Below are 20,385 nucleotides of genomic sequence, written 5' to 3' on the forward strand. Positions count from 1 at the left end.
GAATGGATAATTATATAAGGTAAGTTTTTGCATGTTCTGAAAGTTATTTAAAAAACGCATAAAGTTTTAAATTGTTTTTATTATTTTGGGAATTTAAAGCTTAAAATTGGACGTGTGTCAACACTCGCATGTTTTAAATAAATTGAAGTATTTTTTCGTATTTTTATTACTAAACTAAATTTCTTAAATGTCGAAGATATTATAGAATGCTTGACAGTCTTTACAGTATACATTAGGTAATTTAGACAGCTATATATAATTATCTTGTCTGTTTGCTTTTATCCAATCAACGTGAAAACGGCTGAACCGATTTTATTTGGGACCTCACATGACCCAAGAAAAAGTTTATGGATGGACAGAATTAAAAATTTTAACATTTATGGAAAAATGATAAATCTGCAAAATCAAATTTATTATTGTTTGATAATTTAAGAATAAAGCCGCAGATGCCATAAGTTAGGATGCCCAGAGGCTGAATTTAAAGAATTTGAGCCAAGGCTTAAATTTAAGACGCGGCTTACATTTGGTTGGTTCCACTCAAAATCGTATTCAATGTTTCAATATTTAAACCGTTTTTTTGTGGATTTCAGACGCGGCTCAAATTCAATAAATTCGGAACTCTTCCCCTTCAAGCAAATTTCCTGCTGACTTCTAACCATGGAATTAAAAAGAAGCATTTTAAAAGTTTAAACTGTCAGTATAGATTGTTTTCAAAAAGGTGTGCGAGTTTTTTCCTTTAAACAAAATACTATTACCTAATGTAAACAAGGTAATTTAAGATTTTTTAGACTAAAAATAAAATTAGCAATTAAAAATATCAAACTTTTGTGTTAATGTTTCATAAAACGTCTTGTAATATAACTAACAAAGAACTTTTTAAAACAAACCATACAAATTTTTGAAAGGTTTTTGAAAAAAAAAGTTTGATTAAAAAATGCCACTTCTACCTAATTTATGAAAATCCAAGGATATCTAACTACACATATAAATATTTCAGTTTCTAAACTTAGTTTATTCAAAAAGCATTATACTAAACAAAATGTTTTACGTCTAATGACGATCCTCAGAAGTCAAAAATCTTTGATACATATATATATAAATATATTTTGCTAATTTCTTGTTTATTGATTTAAATGTTTTTCCACTCCAGTTCTTTCATGTTGTTAACAATCTGTTTACTTTTCAATCTTTAGTTTACATATCCTAGATTTATCCTTGTATACATAAACATTTATAAAATCGGAATAAATTCCGTTGTCAGCATACATATCAATATAAATCGTTTACTGATATGGTGATATTATAAAAAGGTTAGTGAATATTTTAATACAATATCCGGTGCTGAAATATTTCATTAAAGTGTAGTCTTTCTAGAGATATATTATTTAACAAATTGGAAATTTCTGATTTTCAGATTTTTTATAAATTACAATAGTAAGCGACAATACATGTTTTCATGCATATAATTATAGTTCCTAATTATACTTTATTCTATATGTATAATATATACCAATGAATTATCAGGTACTGAAATTATATTATCTCACCATTTGAGTAACCATACAGTGTATTGATATATATAGCTGTCCACTGAAGAAAAAAAATCATAAAACAAATGTCATACTTCTATATAACTCGAAAGACCAATTCAATATTAAAATTGTTTAAGGGGCTTGGAGGTTAGACAAATTTTTAAAATGTACACCGTAAAAATTTAGAAATTATTTTTTAAATTTTAGACAAATAAGCATAATATTGTTCTGAATTTTCATTGGCTTTTCAAATATGAAATGTTAGAGCCAAAGCTCAAGTTATGGGCTTAGATTTCTTCCAGATATGCGTTTCTGATTAAAATGGCGAAATTTTTATTTTCATTTTAGAGATACTAAAGTTTTATACTTTGCAAATACAAGAACGTAAAGAATGATATATTACAAGCATGGCAGCATTTATTTTAATGAAAAGTTAAGAATTAGTTAATTCTAAGAAACCCGCGGACTTCAAATTAAAACCTTGTTTCCGCATTTATGGAAAATTATTTTCCCCGTGCCTTTAACAGATTTGTAGCCTGAAAGGGGGGGGGGTACTTTCTTCATAATTTTGTAGATTTCATTTTTTTAAAATTTTACCAAATTTATATCTTGATATTGGCGAAAAAATATACTATTTGGTTTAAAAACTACAAAATGCTCCCCCGCCCCTCGCCTTACGTAGANGGGGGGGGGCTTTTTTTTAATACAAAATTAAGAATTTGGTATTTATTTGAGAGTGAATTTACCAGATTATTTTCATTTTTGTGATAAAAATCGGGGAAAAGTTAAATTTTATCTTTTTTAGAAGATTAAATATCTAAATGAAGTGACAACATAAATCAGTGTGAAACTGTCCATCTTTAGGTGAAAAACTAATGACATGATTTTATTCAATTTGGAGATATAGAGGGTGACCCAAAAAACGATCTTTTCAACCAAACTTTAAACTGAATTAACTTCTTCAGTTATAGTGCTACAAAAGTCTGATTGGTGTCCGTGGATATAATGTTGCAGAAAAAAGTAAAACAAATCTAACTGTCATGAGAGCTCAGTACCATAAATGATCGTTTTTTTGGGACACCTTGTATAGTGAAGGCGCTTGTGTAAACTATGAAAAAAATAGATATTTATCGAGTTATGAACTGAACCATTTTTAATGTAATCAATTTTTCTTTCTTTATATAAACCATATTGTACGAACTGTATGAATATTTATAAAAAATCTGTTCTAATAAGAGTTATTGGTTTTGTTATCTTTGTTTTACAAAGGCATGATAATCCCTATCTAATAAATATATATTGATTTAACTAATTGTAATGGTTACAAGGTTTATACATTAAGATGGCAAATCAATTTATAAATCTTTTATTCAATTCTTCTTATCGCTTTAAGTATGTGCACACTGCACATTATAAAGGGTTTTCCTCAACCCCTACCCAATCCTCCTTAACTCACCCTCTTTCCTTGCCACTCCCCCTTACACTCCCACCCCTTACAATCCCTCATCTTCATGCCACTCCACCGTGCACGCCATCATCCCTTGCCACTACCCCATACACTCCCTCATTCCTTGCCATACCACTAGCACGCCCCCATATCTTGTTTCTCTCCCTTACACTCCCTCATCCCTTTCTACTCCCCATTAAATTACCTCATTCCTTATCACTTCCCCTTGCACTCCCTTATCCCTTTTCATTTCCTTTTACACTTCCCCATCCCTTGACACTCCCCCTAACACGCCCTTGTCCCTTGCCACTCCCCCTTACACCCCTTCATCCCTTGCTATACCCCCCTAACGCTCACGCTCTCATCCATTGCCACTCCCCCTTACGCCCCCTGTCACTCACGCTCTCTTTCCTTGCCACTCCCCTTTACACGCCCTCTTTCCTTGCCACTCCTCCTTACACGCCCCCATCACCAAGTTTTCCTGACTAATAATATGTCTGGTTGCAATGTCAAGGTTATGATGGATATAAAGAAGTATTTTATAAAAATAATAATAAACAAACTTTTCCATTAATTTACCTCAATATGGTTTATACAACAGACAGACAGACATACAGACAGAAAAGGGTAATAAATGAGTTTTTTACTGATGGAGGAGGGAGGGGATTACAATTGGATTTTCCCCTTATTAATAATAATAATAATAAGGGGAAAAAGACTGACAAAGTCAGCATTTTCAGTCACAAATTGTTTACGAATATTACAACTAAATGTGCCTACTCAATCTACTCAAAACAAATATTATTTACAAAATATTAAAATTCAGTTTTTGGCGCAGAAATTATTGTTTACCCAACAACAGTGACTGGTTACGCATTGTATTTAAAAACATGACGTAAAAATGCGTAAACATTACGCAGGAAGAATGATGTTTTTTGGTACTAAAAAGGACTTTTTAGTTTTTAATTTATTCTAGAAGTATGAATGTTTTTGTTGCTGTTTTAAAATAACAAATAGGCACCTTTTCTTCATTCATTTTGATATTAAAACATTTTCATTTTTGATTTTTCTTAGGAATTCATATTAGCTTAATTTGTCAAAAAACCAATTAGTTTCATGCGAAAAAATGAAAATTTGGTTTAAAAGTATAACAAAAAAGATTTTTTTAAAAGGTTGCATTTTTATGTTCAATTTTTTTTTCCTTGAGTATTAAAAATTAATTCTTTAAAACATGAATTCCTGTATATAAGAAATACAAAATTAAAGTTTATTTTCCAGATTTTAGATAAACCAAAAAACACCCAGTTTTTCAAACTTTAACAAATCAAACATTTTCTTTAAATCTGAAGTATAAAACAGACATGAAAAATACTTTTGTAATTCTTGTATCGTCTAGAAGAGGAAAATAAACAGAAAATAATTGAATAAAACAGCATAAAATGTTTCTCAAATTGATCCTAATTGACCCTTTACACAGGATTAAAGGATTAAAGTGTTCAGAAAACTTGGGAACAAATATTTAAAACGATCTCCAGGGTTTAATATACTTTCTTGAAAAATAAATTTAAGATCTTGAAAAAAAAACTAGTTTGAAAAAAGTAGCATTAAAAGTTGCAAAAAAAGTTTGACGGTGCAAGTCCCATTATAAATCTTTCTTTGACAGAATTAAAATGATTATTTTTAATAAAACTTAAATCACTAATTCAAAAATAGACTAAACACAAGATTTGTCTTCCTTAGTTGCGAAGCGTCTGAAATTCCTGTTGTCTGTGCTTTCAGTTTGACTAAGATTGAGCAATGTTTTCACAGGAATTCATTGCTTGTAAACTTCTCCCAATTTGTCCTAAAACATTCTTTAGAATTTTTTCAACCTGGCCTTCATCATCCTGTCCTTATAGTTACATTGTACTGTTTTATCCAAAAACTCTGCTGAAATTATCAAACAATAACCAACAAAATATTCCCGGATTTTTCGTTTAATTTCCTGGATTTTGATAAATCGAATCTTTTTTTTCGATTTCAATCGAAATTTTTTTTTTAGAAAATGTTGTTTTTTGCTTTTCAATTATAGGTTAAAGATTGAATCGTAGTGTTTCAAAAATCTCTCTCCCCTTAGCAAAAATTTTACATATTTTTTCTTCTTAATTCAGTTTATGATTTAAGCTTTTAAATATTGAACGGTAGACTGATAGACTATTTGATATGTCTAGATATTTTAGAACGGAATTGAATCCCCTAAAACGAAGTTTAATCTCCTAAAATGGAGTTTAATTTTAAAACATCGGTTTGCAATTAATTTCCCATCAGTGCCTTCAATCTTATGATGAGTTAAGATCTAGATTTTGAAGTGGATTTGTTCATAAAAAATAACAGTTGAGCTACGAAAAAATATTTATAATAATATTAATATATATTAAATCCTTGATATGCAATCATTTAATTAAAAAAATATGCATATTTATATATATGCAAAAGCATGAAAAAAATATCTGTATAATAATATTTATAAATATTAATCCTTTACATGCAATCATAAAATTAAAAAAAATATTTATATTTATATATATGCAAAAGTATGAAACAATTTTTAGATATGATACAAAAAATGTTAAAATAGTTGTTGATATATAAATATATCACTTGCAAATTTAGATTTTTAATGGTGTAATCAAGAAATAGATTTGATCGATGTACGTATGGGTTAAGCTCACAATTTAGGGAGTATATCTAAGGATGGGGGGGGGGAATCCTTAGGGGTAGGGCTGGGCACGTTCCAACTTTTAAATTCGTTCCGTTAAAGGTTAATTAAACAGCATTAGCAGCGCGCAAAATTTTGTTAACGGTTTATGAAATCGTTAACGGTGCCGCTGTTAATGGTCTATTACTGTAATAACGGCGTTCGCCGAGAAAAAATATCAAAACCCATAAAAAATATTAAGGCAAAAAATCCGTTTCGTTTTCGTTTTCAACCGTTAATTTTTTTCAAAATCGGCTAATCCGTTTCGTTAACGATTTAAAAATTAACGATTTTTGCCGTTCGTTAACTTACTCTTCTGTTAATTTTCGAAAACCTCCGTTTTGATAACGGAACTCTGCCCAGTCCTACTCTGGGGGTGGAAGAGGGGAATGTGGGAGGGTTATTTGAACTAAGAGGGGGGGGGTTCAATTAATGCTTATCTTATTAATTTATTGGGGAATCATCCATATTTGGAGACGGGAATCAAAATCAGGGATAGTTCAGGGTGATTTGGCTCATCATAAGGAACAAACAAAATTTGAGGTTGAAATAAAAAAACTCAAATGCAAGGTATAAAATAGAATTAAAGCCCCCCTCCCCGTCATTCCTCCTATTTCTCATTTACAGTAAAAATTTCAACTATTTAACTTCAGGATCGCATGTCCATGCAGTTCTAACAAGATAGATTTCATTCAAAACTTACAAGATACTGATTATTTGTATTAAACTCAAATTTTCAAATCCTTATATCTTTGCAATCTGATGTTTCAAATGTTTGATATTTGATCAGACCAAAATTCATAGTTTGAAATATCAAAGGTCTCCCACATTAGGTTGCAAGGATTTAAATGTATGAAAATGATAGTTTGGGAAGAGTGAACAGTCTAATTTCAAGATATTCGGGCGTAGTTTGAAGATTGAAGACGGATTAAATCATTAATCCCGGTTTCAATCCTGTTTAATCCTTTTATTAAGGGTCGTGTGAAAACTCGACTTCTCAAGATTTAGGGAATATTAATAAAAGGGAGTGTAGACATAATTTCAAATGATCCTCTATTTACAGAGTGGCATATTAGATTCGGTAGTTGAAGATTCCGGGATTAGACAAAGATGTTTCGGGACCTTTGTGAATCATACATGCCATTCTTTGTGTGATGGTTGCTTGAAATTACGTTAACATGTCTCTTTCTTTAATTGACATGCACATGAGCACTGGAAATCATGTCATTACGTAAAATGGTTAGGCGGGGGTAGCACGAGTAGAGACGAAGTAAGAAGGATGGAGAAACCAAGCGTAAAACCGCTAAACATACAATTCAACAAAATCCGGGAAAATAATCTGTTCTAACTGTACACTGTACAAGGTGCAGCTCGACACAGGAGAAATCTCCACAAGGCGGAAAGATAGATCAAATTGAAAGCGTGCAAAATGTTTGATGAGCAAAGGGCCACGAACTGTGCAAATTAGCGTGGAAGAAAAGTGTGATTATCTTGAGTGCAAAAATGCCGGAAAGATATTAGATCTGAACACAGGAAACCCTATACTACCAGAAGCTGACATCAAAATTTAATTTTACTCTTGGTTTTTATACTGTCTTAATTTACTCATATTTACATTTTCCACCCCTTTTATGCAACTTCAGAATAACTTGATTTAAAATATAATTTTAAAGTAATTAATATTTATAATAATTCTATAGTTTATTTAACTTTTTCGGCTTAGACATATTTGCAGTTTTTTTAAAGAAAAACGCCAATTCTTTCCATCTCTTTAATTGTTAATGCAATTTAAAATGCCCCTTTAATGACGATATGTTTGTCGTCGAAATCCGCAAGTCACTCGCATAAAAATCTACGCAATTATAAATTTTGATAAAAAAAATTTTTGAAAATTCGTCATGTAATTAATTGTTTTTTTTTTCTTCCAAAAAGTTTCCCCTTTAATTATTATAATTTCACCCCTCTTTTATTTTTTTATTAATCAGCTTAGATGGTAAATATTATCAAGAGAACCTAGAAATATAATCAAGAGAAACCTAGAAATATTATCAAGAGAAACCTAGAAATATTATCAAGAGAAACCTAGGTTTGAATGATGACAGGAAATTAATTATCCTAAGGTTCATTTCAGAATACTTAACAGCAATCTTTAATTAAACAAATTAAACAGAATTTCTGCCAAAAAATTCTTTGTTTAAAAGATATTCAAACAGATGTGTAAAATTCAACCGCTAACCATTTAGGCGTGGGAAAATGTTTTTTTTTTTGCAAAGTTTTGTCAAAATGTAATAATTTTAATGCAAAATAATTCCAGGATTGTTTTTATGATTTAAGGTGGGAGTATACAATATTTTCCTATCTGCTATTTTTCTGTAGCTATCATGCAATGCAACGCAAACAATGAAAACCATAAAAATTGTGCTAAATATCCTATTCACTTTTACTTTCATCGAACATTAGATTTTGTTTTTCATTGGACATTAGATTTTTTTTTTCAATTGGACATTTATAGATTTTGTTATTTTCATTAGACATTAGATTTTGTTTTTCATTGGACATTAGATATTGTTTATCATTGGACATTAGATTTTGTTTTTCATTGGACATTAGATTTTGTTTTTCATTAGACATTAGATTTTGTTTTTCATTGGACATTAGATATTGTTATTTTCATTGGACATTAGATATTGTTATTTTCATTGGACATTAGAAATTGATACTTTTTAAATTTATATTTTATTGATTATTGCAATTATAGTTATTTTTATCCTTTTCTAAAATTAACAGCTGTATCTATTCTTTCTTGTGAGTCCAGCATGTCGGGGGCGGGGGGTAATAAGGTGGAAAATATTAACTGTTTTCTATTAGCAACAGGGGGTATAAGAGGGTGTCTGTTTCTATATATATATATATATTTCTATACCATCTGGTTTACTTCCTTCCTCACTACAATAAATATTGTTAATGGATACTTTATTTGCATGATTTCTCTTTCTTTATTCAAAATTTATTCTAAACAATTTTTTTTAGTTTTTTTTCCAGATCAAATCATGATTTATCTCTGTATTTTTAGCTTTAAAGTTGATAGGTTCATTTTCATAAGACACCTCCTACTTGCTTAAAACTAAATTTTCTTTGCAATATAATAGTTTAAACATTCAATATTTTATCTCTCAATTATTTAATCTAGTAGAATTTAAAATTTGAAAATTTTCAAATATTTTTAGGGGATTTGTAATGAAGGTTTTTGTTTTGTAAGAACAAGTATGGAGTAAACTAAATGACGACAATTAAATGTTTTAACTGGTTTACGTTGTGTACGTGTTTCCTATACTACATACCAATCATGATTTAAAAAAGAAAGTCGAATCATTTTAAATAAATTGTTTAAGACTTTAAAAGATCAATTTCCGATCGGATGGTTTTGATGGTACATAACAACAGTTTTAAGTTGGCGTTTATGTAATTAACATTCTTTAAGGCTCAAAAACCAGGTCCTTAAAGGGAATATAGACAAGATTTTAGAGTTGTATAAGAGCATGTCCGATTTACAACGGTTCATGTGATATCTATGTTTTTCTCTTTGGAAATTTGATTTCTCTACAAAAGTGCAACTTGTGAATTTAATATACAGAAGCAAGGAAGTTAATTGTTAAAAGTAAATACGTTAGAAACTAGAACAAACCCCATTATTGATGAGACAAAAGTTAAAAGTACTACGTTTACAGTCCCTTTAAACAGATATATTTGACCCTAAAAAGACAATATTGACTCAAATCTTCCACACCTTGAAATAAACGCCAATTATACTGATGGATGAGTTTAAATATGAACTTAAGGGATGAAATACAAATGAAGAATTTATCCTAATGGTGTTACTTTTGTCACTGCCTTCTCTCCTAATTCCTTCTCCTTTTCATTTCAAATATCTTTCCTACTGTTTTTTATTAAATGAGTATTTTTCACATACTCAAATTTTCTAATCCCTATACCTTGGTAACCTGATATGATGGTGTAGGCCTTGGATATTTCAAACTTAGATTATTTAATCTAAAAGAATTCATAATTTGAAATATATAAGGTATATTTGACATTGGTTTGCAAAGATATAGGGATTAGAAAATCAGAATTAGTAGTAAAGACTTGATTCCTTTGTAAACAAGTATGCAATGTAAGTGAAGTGGACCCTCAAATGGAAGGTTGACAGCAAAGATTGATAAAAGTTTCAGGCATGGGTCTTTTAAGGAATATATATTGTAAATCGTTGATGAGTCCCTTTAATTTAATATTACGTTGACAGTCCCTTTAACAAGAATATCCTGGTGAAATTCCTGACTTGATAAAGATGCCAGACCTTAATGAAACTTCCTGAATTATTGTTTTTTCCCCAGGTCAAGCGGGGGAAATATTTCAGGGGGAATTAGTTTTCCCCCACTCATCTCTATCCCACTTTTGTTTAAACTTTACTTTCACACTTTCTTTTCTCGCCTTTTTTAAAAATAAACAGCTTGGACACATTCAGTGATAACCAGAAAACAATGGAATAGGAAGACTACATTATGTCAATACTTTTATAGTGTATTTAATGTTGTTACTTTAGACACTTATTTAATCACTAATTTCGTAAAATGGGTCTGTTTTCATTGCCCAATTGCTGTGTTTCGTGCTCATCAGTTTTTTAAAGTTAAACCTTGATTCTTGTCTTCCTATTTCAGAGTTTTCTGGTTATCACTATAAAAATTATTTTTATTAATGAGAGAAATAGAGAAATAAAAAATGTATGAATAAAAATCTTTTTTGTCTGTTTTTACACCCTTTAACGTCACATTGTTTCGTTCTACTAAATCAAATTTTAAGATATGCAAAAGTTAACGCTTCTAATTTTTCAGCCATTTTCCACGGTTGAATCCAGGTTTAATGCTTTGCATTTGATAATAGTTAAGTAACTATCTAACAATCTATCTATCTGTATATTTACCAAGTTATCCCTTTATTTTATTCTCTTCGTGTATGTTTTAACTGAAAGTTTTTGAATATTTTGAACATAACTCATAACTTTCAAACTTGAAAACTTACACATTTCTTAAGATAAATATTCTCTCATATATAAAACAGATATTTTATAGAAGCTGATTAAAGTGGATCTGTAGCTAATAATCTGTTTATAGCTGCTGTAAAGCACTGATTTACTACAGCAGATCTTAGAAAGCTGATCAGAACTTATATTCAAAAGTTGATTAAAGCAGTGATGTAAGTTGATTTTTAGTCGCTAATTATTTTATATAAATAACAGCTGATTATGGCAAATACACAATAACTGATTAGAGTTGATATGAAAGCTGATTTCTAGTTGCTGATTATTGTAGGTAAATGACAGGTGAATGGGGGATATTTGTATTTGTCAGTGGAGTTAAAATAATAGATCTTATTACAACTTTCCTTCCAGGGGGGGGGTGGCCCGGGGTGTAGCCCCAGGAAGGATAGGGTTGTCATATCTGTGGGGGAGGGATTTTGGCCCTTAAAGGGCGGAAGTTTGCTATGGATAGATAATAGAACAGATTTGGGAATATTTGGGAGGATTTGCCAATATTTGAGGAACAACTTTTTTTACTTTTTATCATGTCATATTCGAATGAAATTTTTTACTAAATATTGTGAATTGCACTTAAAATTATTCAGTGAAATGTGGCCGGAAGAAATATTATATTACGTCTATCAATCTATTCTAACAGCTTTAAGAATGCAATTAGTCATGCACATGGCATTCTATACATTTATGCATAAGTATTTTTGCAATTTATTTCTGGAAAAGTATTCTGATTTGTGATAGTTTGAAACATGTCGGGAATCATGTTTTTTGGGATGTCGGAGCTGGAGAGAAAACTTCCGGACCCGGATAAGTCCAGGGCGGATTCACCAGACTCTGGTGGTGGAGGATATTTCACCCTATCTGACTCTGATCTTGGAGCAGATTCACCCCAAGAAGAAGAGATCACTAAATCCAACACCCTTTACAAAATGTTTCGTATTAGCAATGGACAGTTCAGGTCCAAGAGCAATGATAATGGAGTGGGCTCTGAGAAGAAATCCAGTTTACGAAGCCGAAGTGAAACTCCCAGTCGGCTTTCAAGCAATGACACACATAAACGTTCATCACCACCTAAAGATATCCCTAAAAAATCGACACCACCCCGCCCCAATCCTCCAAAATCTTCTATGAAAGTAAAATCGCAGAAATGTGAAGAGGATGCCCCACCTCGACCCCCGCCCCCAATATCCTATACCTCTACTCTACCACCACCAGTTCCTAAGAAAATAGGAAAGGTCAATTCTAAGTATAACTCTAAAACACTGCCAGCCAGAAGAGTAAATGCACCCAAACAGAAGCCGTTGCAGAAAGTTGCCCCACTTCAGGTTTCAAGATTTAAAAAAATATTTTAATTTTCAATTTCATTTATTTTTAATAATTGTTTAATCCTAGATGCAGTCACCTTCAATGCTAGAGGCCTTAAGGAATCCTAAGATTTATAAAAACTTATATCAAGATTGACATTAAGACACCCCGCCCCCCACTGTTTCCTAAGGTTATAGATAATAAAGGATATCTTAGTTTTCTTGCTGGTGGGAATTTCTCATTAGAAATTAGTTTCATGTCCGAGTGCACACAAAAATTCTGTCCAAGCCTACACAATAATATGTCACAACTCACAGAAAGATCATGTTAAAGCAAGTGTAATAATAATAACTAAGCCACACAAAGATCTCATCCAAGCAAACTCAAAGATCATGATAAAGTATTTATTGACATAAGATGGCCAAGTGCAATAAATATTTATGTCATAGCACCCTTAGAGATTGTGTCTGAGTACCTTCACATATCATGTTCAAGCACATGTATAGATTAAGTTCTAGCACAAAAAAAAATAATATTTATTGTCCATGCATAAACAATATATCAAGTTTGATAGAACCTAAAGACCATGTAAAATTAAACACATGAATATCATGCCCACAGAAAGATCATGTTCAAGTTCAAATAAAGCCAGCGACAATTTTGATTGTCTATTGATCTTTTAGTGCATGCAAATATCCTTTTATGGCACAGCCAAAATCATATCATATAGCACTGCACAATGATCATGTCAAAGTAAACACAAAGATACTGTTTAAGTACAGACAAAGATTGAAGGATTTATTTTAGAAAGACTCCGTGTGCAGACATTATTCATGGACATTCTTCAAGTGATGAATGTGTCCTGTCTTCCCTTGATACTCAAGATTTAGAATTTACACAAGGTCCAGCATTTTATTTTGTTTAAAAATACTTTTTGAACCTTTTCCCCTCGAAAATATTAGAGGTCAAATTTTTATTGCCCAACACATTAAATTGGTTTAAAATTTGGTTTATTAATAGTAAAATAGTTGATCCTCTCAGTAAAGGTTAAGAAACTACATATTTAAAAGAAGGATGGAAAATCTTTGAGTGGAACAAATCATTTAATGGGATAATTGAAATCCCTTTTTTATTACCATAATAACATTGTTAAAGTATTCTTATGCAATTTATGGCCTGAATTTCCTGCCCTCAACACTTGACAAGCATTTAAAGAATTTGATATAATTTCATTCTACAGCCTGCCAAGTTCTATTCTTTTCAAAATTACGGCCTGTTTTCAGCATTTATATGCACAAGTTACATTGAACTGAAATTGTGCTGCAATCAGATTTGAACAGATCAAAGCCGTCTTTTGAAAGTTATCAAACACCCCCTTCCCCTTCTGTTGATCAACAAACCTTTCTCACAACATTTCAGAAAGCACAGGAAAACTTCAAATGAAAATTAGATTACATGTTCTCAGATTTCTAATGATAACTGTTAAATGACAAGCAAAAAGTTGAGTAAGAACAGGTCTCATCCTGAAATTAGATTTTCATTTGAATATTTGTACAGAAACATAAACCTGTTAACTCTCTTGAGCAGATTGGAGAACCTACTGCAAAACTTGACCTGTCACCTAAAAATCTGCCCACAATTCCAAAAAAGAAATCTCCTCCCAGAAATGCTCAAAGAACTCCAATTGTGAAAACAGCAAGAAGCCTTTCCATTACAGAGGAAAAAATCAAGTCCCCGCCTCTTAGCAGTGTTGAGAAGAATAGACGGTCCAATTCTCTAGGGGTTGTGAGTAAGAGAGAAACATTGAATTCTAAACAGTCTGCAAATGAATTATCACAGAAGAAATCTGTAGCAGTTGCAAGATCATCATCATCATCCTCAGACTCCTCTAAAAAATCATCACCTTCCACCTCAAGCTATCTGAGGAAAACTCCGAAAGAAAATCGGAAGACGGTTCCACAGGTTCAAAAGCCTATTAAAGTTGCTTCTGAATCACTTGCTCAGAGAGCAAAGTCCTCATCAGAAGAAAGAATTAACAAATTCAGAAAGAACCTAACAAAATCTAATTCTGGTTCTGATGACAGATTTAAAAGAAAATCAAGCACAGCTTCAGAATCTGACAGAGATTCAATAAGAAGTGCAAGAGTAAGTCGTTCTTCATCAATATCCAGTGAAGCATCTGTAAAATCAAAGTCTCCGGTAAAATCTAAAAGTGTTCCTCCAAGCAGCTCAAAATCTACGACTAAAATAACTAAACCTGAAGCAGCAAAGCTTGAAGGGAAGCCTAAAAAACTATTTCCTCGCAATCCCATTCAGAACCTAATAAAATTTTATGAAAGCAGTGACAAGCCACAGAAAACTGATCATTTGGAAGTAAAGTCATCAAATGGTGACTCTAAACATCCTGTTGTACTTGAGGATAAGTATAACAAAGTTCTGTTCCATCGTGGAAGCAGTCCAACGCCTTCACTAGCAAGTTGGTCTCCCTCTATTGAGAGTTCAGTTTTCAGTACAGATTCAACAAGGAATCATATTCTGAAATATTCAGATTGATTTGAAAAATTTAAAATTTTATAGAAAGTGTAAGACAAAGTATTAATTATTTTGAGATTCACAGAACATGAATTTTCAGCTTAAGTCCTAGTTTGGGACGACTGAGTCTTCTAAGTCAAGAGCGACAACTTGAAGCATGGCTTAGCAGTCCACTTCAATCAATTGTTCATACTAGGAAAAACAAAACTTTGAAACTTTACACAAGCATTTTAGAAAATATAAAAATGTCATTAAACACAATATTTTTTTTACTTCATATTGTTAAAATGTTTTGTTACAGTGATATGAGCTTGACAGAGATTGACATATTAGATCAATGTATTACTGATCTAATTATTAACACTCAGGAAAGCAAAGAAATTATTTTAAGCACATCATGATAGCCCTTTGGGTTCAAGGCTTTATATTATTTTATCATGATAGCCCTTTGGGTTCAAGGCTTTAAATTATTTTATCATAATAGCCCTTTGGGTTCAAGGCTTTAAATGAAAATATGTTTAGTATTTTTTATTTTTCTCAAAATATTTTACTTTGCCTTTAGGATATTAAACCTCCAACCTCACTTCAGCATGAAAAGGTTAAAGTTCATTTGTTGAAAATAAAATTGTTATCAAAAAAGCAGCTTCAAATAATTTCTTATTCCTAATTCTTCACGCTTCTCTGAAGCAATTAAATATCCTCTTTCCTTATTGTACTTATCCAGAACATTTTTTATTTTTTTAGAAAGCTTTGTGTTTTTATTTAAAATTTTCAAAAAATATTGTCAAATCCAGTTCCTTTTAACCCCCCTTCCCCTTCCCCCTCCCAGGTGAAATAAGGTTAATAATTTTTTCCTCAAATTAATAAAACAAAATGAATTTTGCCTCAGAGCCTGTTCAACCCTGAGGACCTGGTTACAATTTTAGATTATCACAAGCGAAGGTTCAAATATTATTGAAATAAAATATTGTGTGCACTTCAAATGGGTCCAAATCAACTCAATTTAGTGGGGAGAAAAGTAGTTACAAAAAATTTAACCTTTTTTAAAAATTTTTTCATCATCCTTTTTTAACTAGGATGTATTTTTTTTATTTGTAATAATATTGACCCTCAGATCAAGTAATGATGATCTTAAGTCTTCACTTCAAACTGTTATTGACTTTGTGGAAGCTAAACAAACTGATCTCAAAACAAATTCCCCAATCAACCAGACACCCAAACCTAGTTTGATCAAGGAGAATAAATCTAAAGCCAAGTTTGAAGAGCAGCAGATCAAGATCAAGCATGAACCTACTGAAGATGATCTTAAACATGGTTGTTTTACAGATGTATCCTTTGCAGGCACATTTGCTAGTGCACAACCTGAAGAGACTTTCAAGGGATGCAAAAATTAGCAACATTTTTTAAATCTATATCTTAATTTTGCATAAATTTGAAGAACATTTTTTTAAAGATTACTAAAGAGAATTTTTGTTTCATTAGCATGGATGCTTTACCGAGGTTTCATTTGCTGGAACTTTTGCTCAAAAATCTTTGGAGAGTGTTCAAGCAACTCAGTCCGTTGAAAACTCTCATACACTGATAGAACCATCTGCAGTTACAGTCAATAAGGAATTGTAAACTGTCAAATTCTGGTTTCTAATTCCATGATTGTTCTTTCAGTTTTATGTTTGTTAATTACAATTTCATAATTACTTTCCAATATTATCAATAATCTGCATTAACAATGAAATTGAAAAAGTTTATTGTTTAAAATAGATAGATAAAGTTTCTAATTATTTAATGTCAGGTGTTCTTTTTTTAATATCAACAATTGATATAAATATGAAGTTAAAATCCCCAGAAACAAGCTTTTTTACAGCTGTCTCTATATTTTTGACTGTTTTAATAATTTGTAGGTAAAAGTAAAGACCCTAGAACGTGACCATGTAAAACCCCAATTTTCCGGAAAGAACACAGAAGAGATCAAGATTAAATCTAGAAAATCTAAAGAAGATTGTTCCATACAGAACACTGCAGAAACATTACATAGTTCAGAAAATTCAGATCTCGTCCAGAGTCCAGAAGATATTCCCTGTCCTAGCCCCCGAGTAAAGAAAAGAGCTCGAAAAGAGCATCTCCTTCAGCAACATAAACTCTTTGGAAAACATGTGCTAGATAGGATAACACAGGAAACACAGGAAACCTATTAATAACAATAAACTGAAATAAATTACCTTGTTTTGTAATCTTTGGCAACATGCTGTTACCTTTTCATATTGATGCTTTTTGTTACTTGCGACATTTTATAATTTTGGGCATTTCGAACCTTTGGGAGTTTGTATTGCGCGTTTTGCAAGAGTAAGATTTTATTAATATTAATATCTATCAGGAGAAAGATACGGAAGATTTTAAAGCCAAGTCCTATGATGCCATTACAGGACTAGATGATCTTCTCAATGATCTTGTTGATCACTCAGAATCCATCAAACGCAATGTGAACGAACGGCAATCATGTACAAGTGCCGAAATAAGTGAACCAAGATTAAGTAATCAAAATATATGTGACCAGAATGAAATTCAGGTCAAAACTGAAAATGTTAAAAATTCTGGATTAAAAAACAATAAAAAGGTAGGAAATTGGTCTTTACAATTTACATATTTATATTATTATCAAATTTTATTATAGGATTTGGACTCATTAAGTCTTTATTGGCATGCACTAAACTTAAGGTCAACTGCAGAAGGATGCATGTATTTTAGTACATAGATATTTACTGCATTTCCTAATATTGGTTTTGGTTTTAATTAGGGGGTAATTATAACTTTACTAACCCCCCCCCCACATAATCATATTCCCACCACTCATTATCTCCACCCCCCCCCCCCTCATACACAGTACACACACTTCAAAATACTTAGAAAATAAATTATGATTGATATGACACCTTCTAACTGTATTTCCGCAAACGTAGCATTTATACTAATTTATACATCAGATATTATAATCTTGAGCATGTTATCATATTAGGTTATATTATTACATAAATAAACAATTTTATAGAATTATCGTACATGAATAATTATTAATGTTCCTTATTTATTTTTAGGTATGTACAAAAGTGTTTTCTAAACGAACCATTGCTTTTTTTTCATATAAAATTGGAGGGTGGTAAGTTTTGTGAAGTACAAGGATACCTATAAAAGATGAGTCTCTACTTTCTTACAGTCATGCTTTAAAGGAATTAAGTCTTTGCCACAAACTCTGATTCTAATCCCTAAATATTTGCAACCCAACGTCGTAGATCTTAGATATTTCAGACGGTGAATTCTGTTAGTTCGAATAATCTAAGTTTGAAATATCAAAGGTTTACACAATCATGTTGCAAAGATAAAAGGATTAGGAAATTTGGATTTGCGGCAAAGACTCAATTACTTTGTTTTTTTGCAAAACCAATAATTTTAACTTTAAAAGTTAATTCTCAGGACAGGAGACCGAATCCAATCTTCTGATTTTCATATTAAAATATTCAAATCTTTTATTACTTTTCTGTTATCCCTTTAGACATTTTTCTATTGTTGTATGTATGTTTTACAATAACGTACATATAAGAATATATTGTATGTATACATATTACATACAATACAATATACTTACTCATTTAATAAATGCATCATCTACTACAAATGCTTAATTATGCACAATATTCTTATTAATAAAATTTCTGAGCAAAATTAAAAGTATGAGCTATAAAAACTCTTTCATCATAGTGGGTTAAGAAGTGGGTTGTTTGTGTTTGATTCGTCATGTTGACGAAACATTTGGTGCAGTTTTAAAATTATGTTTACGGCATTTTTTAACACTTAAAGTATTATGAATTTTTGGCAATCCACGAATTTCTGTTTAAATTCAATTATCTTTTTTGGTTTATAATATATCACTCAAAGTTTAAAGATAAAAATCAAAATAAAATTTTTCAAGTTTTTTTTAAACGCCTAGTTTCTATATTTTTTAATTTATTCTGCTCATTTGGGTAATATCTAGACATTTAAACAATCACAGATCAAATCCTTTGTGTATCCTATAAAACTCTTTATTCAACAGGTGAAAATGGGTTCTATAGTCAAACCTGGACCCCCAATATAACGTGAATTAGATATCATAAAAGTGCATTTCAAATCTATTTCAGAATTTTCATACCATGCTCTGCTTCCGTCAGATTTTTGCACGGCACCTTTTAGAAATTTCAACAAAAAATTGCGAATTTTTACAAAAAAATGGAAAGTTACTTTTGTTTTTTCTTCACAGAACAGTTCTGTAACAGTAGGTGTTTTGGGGATTTTGTAACTTTAGACGTTTGTTATTGGACTTTTTGTACCCACCTCACATAAAATGTGTAGGTTTCATGAAAACAAACCATTAAATTAAAATTCTATTTACTTTTACATATAATTAATTAGGATATGTTTTTTACGTTCTACATTTGAAGTATCTATTTGATTTGAACGATTATTTGAAATAGGTCCCATTATGCCACCATGCTTCATTTGAAAGTTTATATTATGATTATGTGAAAGGGACTGTAAACGTAATTTCAAGTGAGCCTTAGTTGAAAAAGTGACATGCCGGATTCACATCGATACCCATAAAAGCTTTGTCAGATGAAGTATTTAATTTATACATCCATGTTTTTGACTTTGAACTGTTTATTTTCAAATGTTGTTACTCTGCAAAAGTGACATGTGCATTGTCATCATTGATCAGATAAAGGTTTCAAGGGTACCGTTGTGAATCTTGCACTGCCAATCTTTAGATGGACAGGCCTATTCAGATTTGATAATTTAAATGTTCTGTGTTTTGAGTTTAGTGTGCCCCCACCTTCCCAATATGGAAAGTAACACATCTGTAAACATGGGAGCATCTTATATTCTCATATTTAACTTCTTAGCAGAGCATTCATTCATTTCATTCATTCATCCATTCATCCTTGCATTAGTTAATTATCCTTGCTTTCATCCTTTCAGATATTGTTGATAATTTGACCTCAACCTTTTACACTATGTGAAGAAGAGGTTAATAAATTGCTCTAGTAAATTTTACGTCTGTAAAAATGATAATTTAGAAAAAAATTGTCATACTTTTTATATCATCTTCATTAGATATATTTTTTAAAAAGGGCACCCCTTTATCTATCAGTATTATTTATCTATCTATCTATCTATCTATCTATCTATCTATCTATCTATCTATATCTATATATAAATTTGGCTTGTCTGTCTGTTTGTATCCAATAAACGTCAAAACGGCTGAACCGATCGGGCCCAAATTTTTTGTGGGACTTCTAGGGACTCCAGGGAAGGTTTATGAATCATCAAAATTTCAAATATTTGTCTCCATCAAAATTCGATCGTCATTAAATTTTTTAAAATTTTGAAAATCCGCGAAATTTGTACACAAAGAGAACATGTTCACAATTAATTTATGAGATGGGCGCGAAGCGCCCTCTAAGGCTAGAAAGAAGGGCGCGTAGCGCCTTGAATTTCTAGTATCTATATATCTATCTATCTATCTATCTTTCTAACTATATATCTAGCTATCTATCTTTCTAACTATATATCTATTTATCTATCTATCTTTCTAACTATATATCTATCTATCTATCTATCTATCTATCTATCTATCTATCTAACTAACTAACTGTCTATCTATCTATACTATTTATCTATCTATCTATCTATCTATTTCTCTAACTGTCTATCTATA

At 31.1% G+C, this 20,385-nt stretch overlaps 1 protein-coding gene across 1 annotated transcript in view; it reads left to right on the forward strand.

Annotated features, from left to right (window-relative positions):
- Positions 1-7,730: 7,730 nt before the first annotated feature.
- Positions 7,731-20,385, forward strand: part of LOC111710492 (golgin subfamily A member 4) — a 68,232-nt gene continuing 55,577 nt past the window's right edge. Inside the window, exons 1-14 of the mRNA XM_023484595.1 lie at positions 7,731-7,836; positions 11,547-12,130; positions 12,198-12,229; positions 12,918-13,012; positions 13,441-13,538; positions 13,668-14,635; positions 14,743-14,838; positions 14,944-15,010; positions 15,205-15,240; positions 15,532-15,584; positions 15,757-16,021; positions 16,125-16,253; positions 16,541-16,822; positions 17,014-17,253. Of these exons, the coding sequence (XP_023340363.1) occupies positions 11,555-12,130; positions 12,198-12,229; positions 12,918-13,012; positions 13,441-13,538; positions 13,668-14,635; positions 14,743-14,838; positions 14,944-15,010; positions 15,205-15,240; positions 15,532-15,584; positions 15,757-16,021; positions 16,125-16,253; positions 16,541-16,822; positions 17,014-17,253 (2,937 nt within the window). The 5' untranslated portion in view covers positions 7,731-7,836; positions 11,547-11,554. The remainder of the gene's footprint in view (positions 7,837-11,546; positions 12,131-12,197; positions 12,230-12,917; positions 13,013-13,440; positions 13,539-13,667; positions 14,636-14,742; positions 14,839-14,943; positions 15,011-15,204; positions 15,241-15,531; positions 15,585-15,756; positions 16,022-16,124; positions 16,254-16,540; positions 16,823-17,013; positions 17,254-20,385) is intronic.

Source organism: Eurytemora carolleeae, unplaced genomic scaffold (genome assembly GCF_000591075.1).
Source record: "Eurytemora carolleeae unplaced genomic scaffold, Eaff_2.0 scaffold912, whole genome shotgun sequence".
NCBI classification, from domain to species: domain Eukaryota; kingdom Metazoa; phylum Arthropoda; class Copepoda; order Calanoida; family Temoridae; genus Eurytemora; species Eurytemora carolleeae.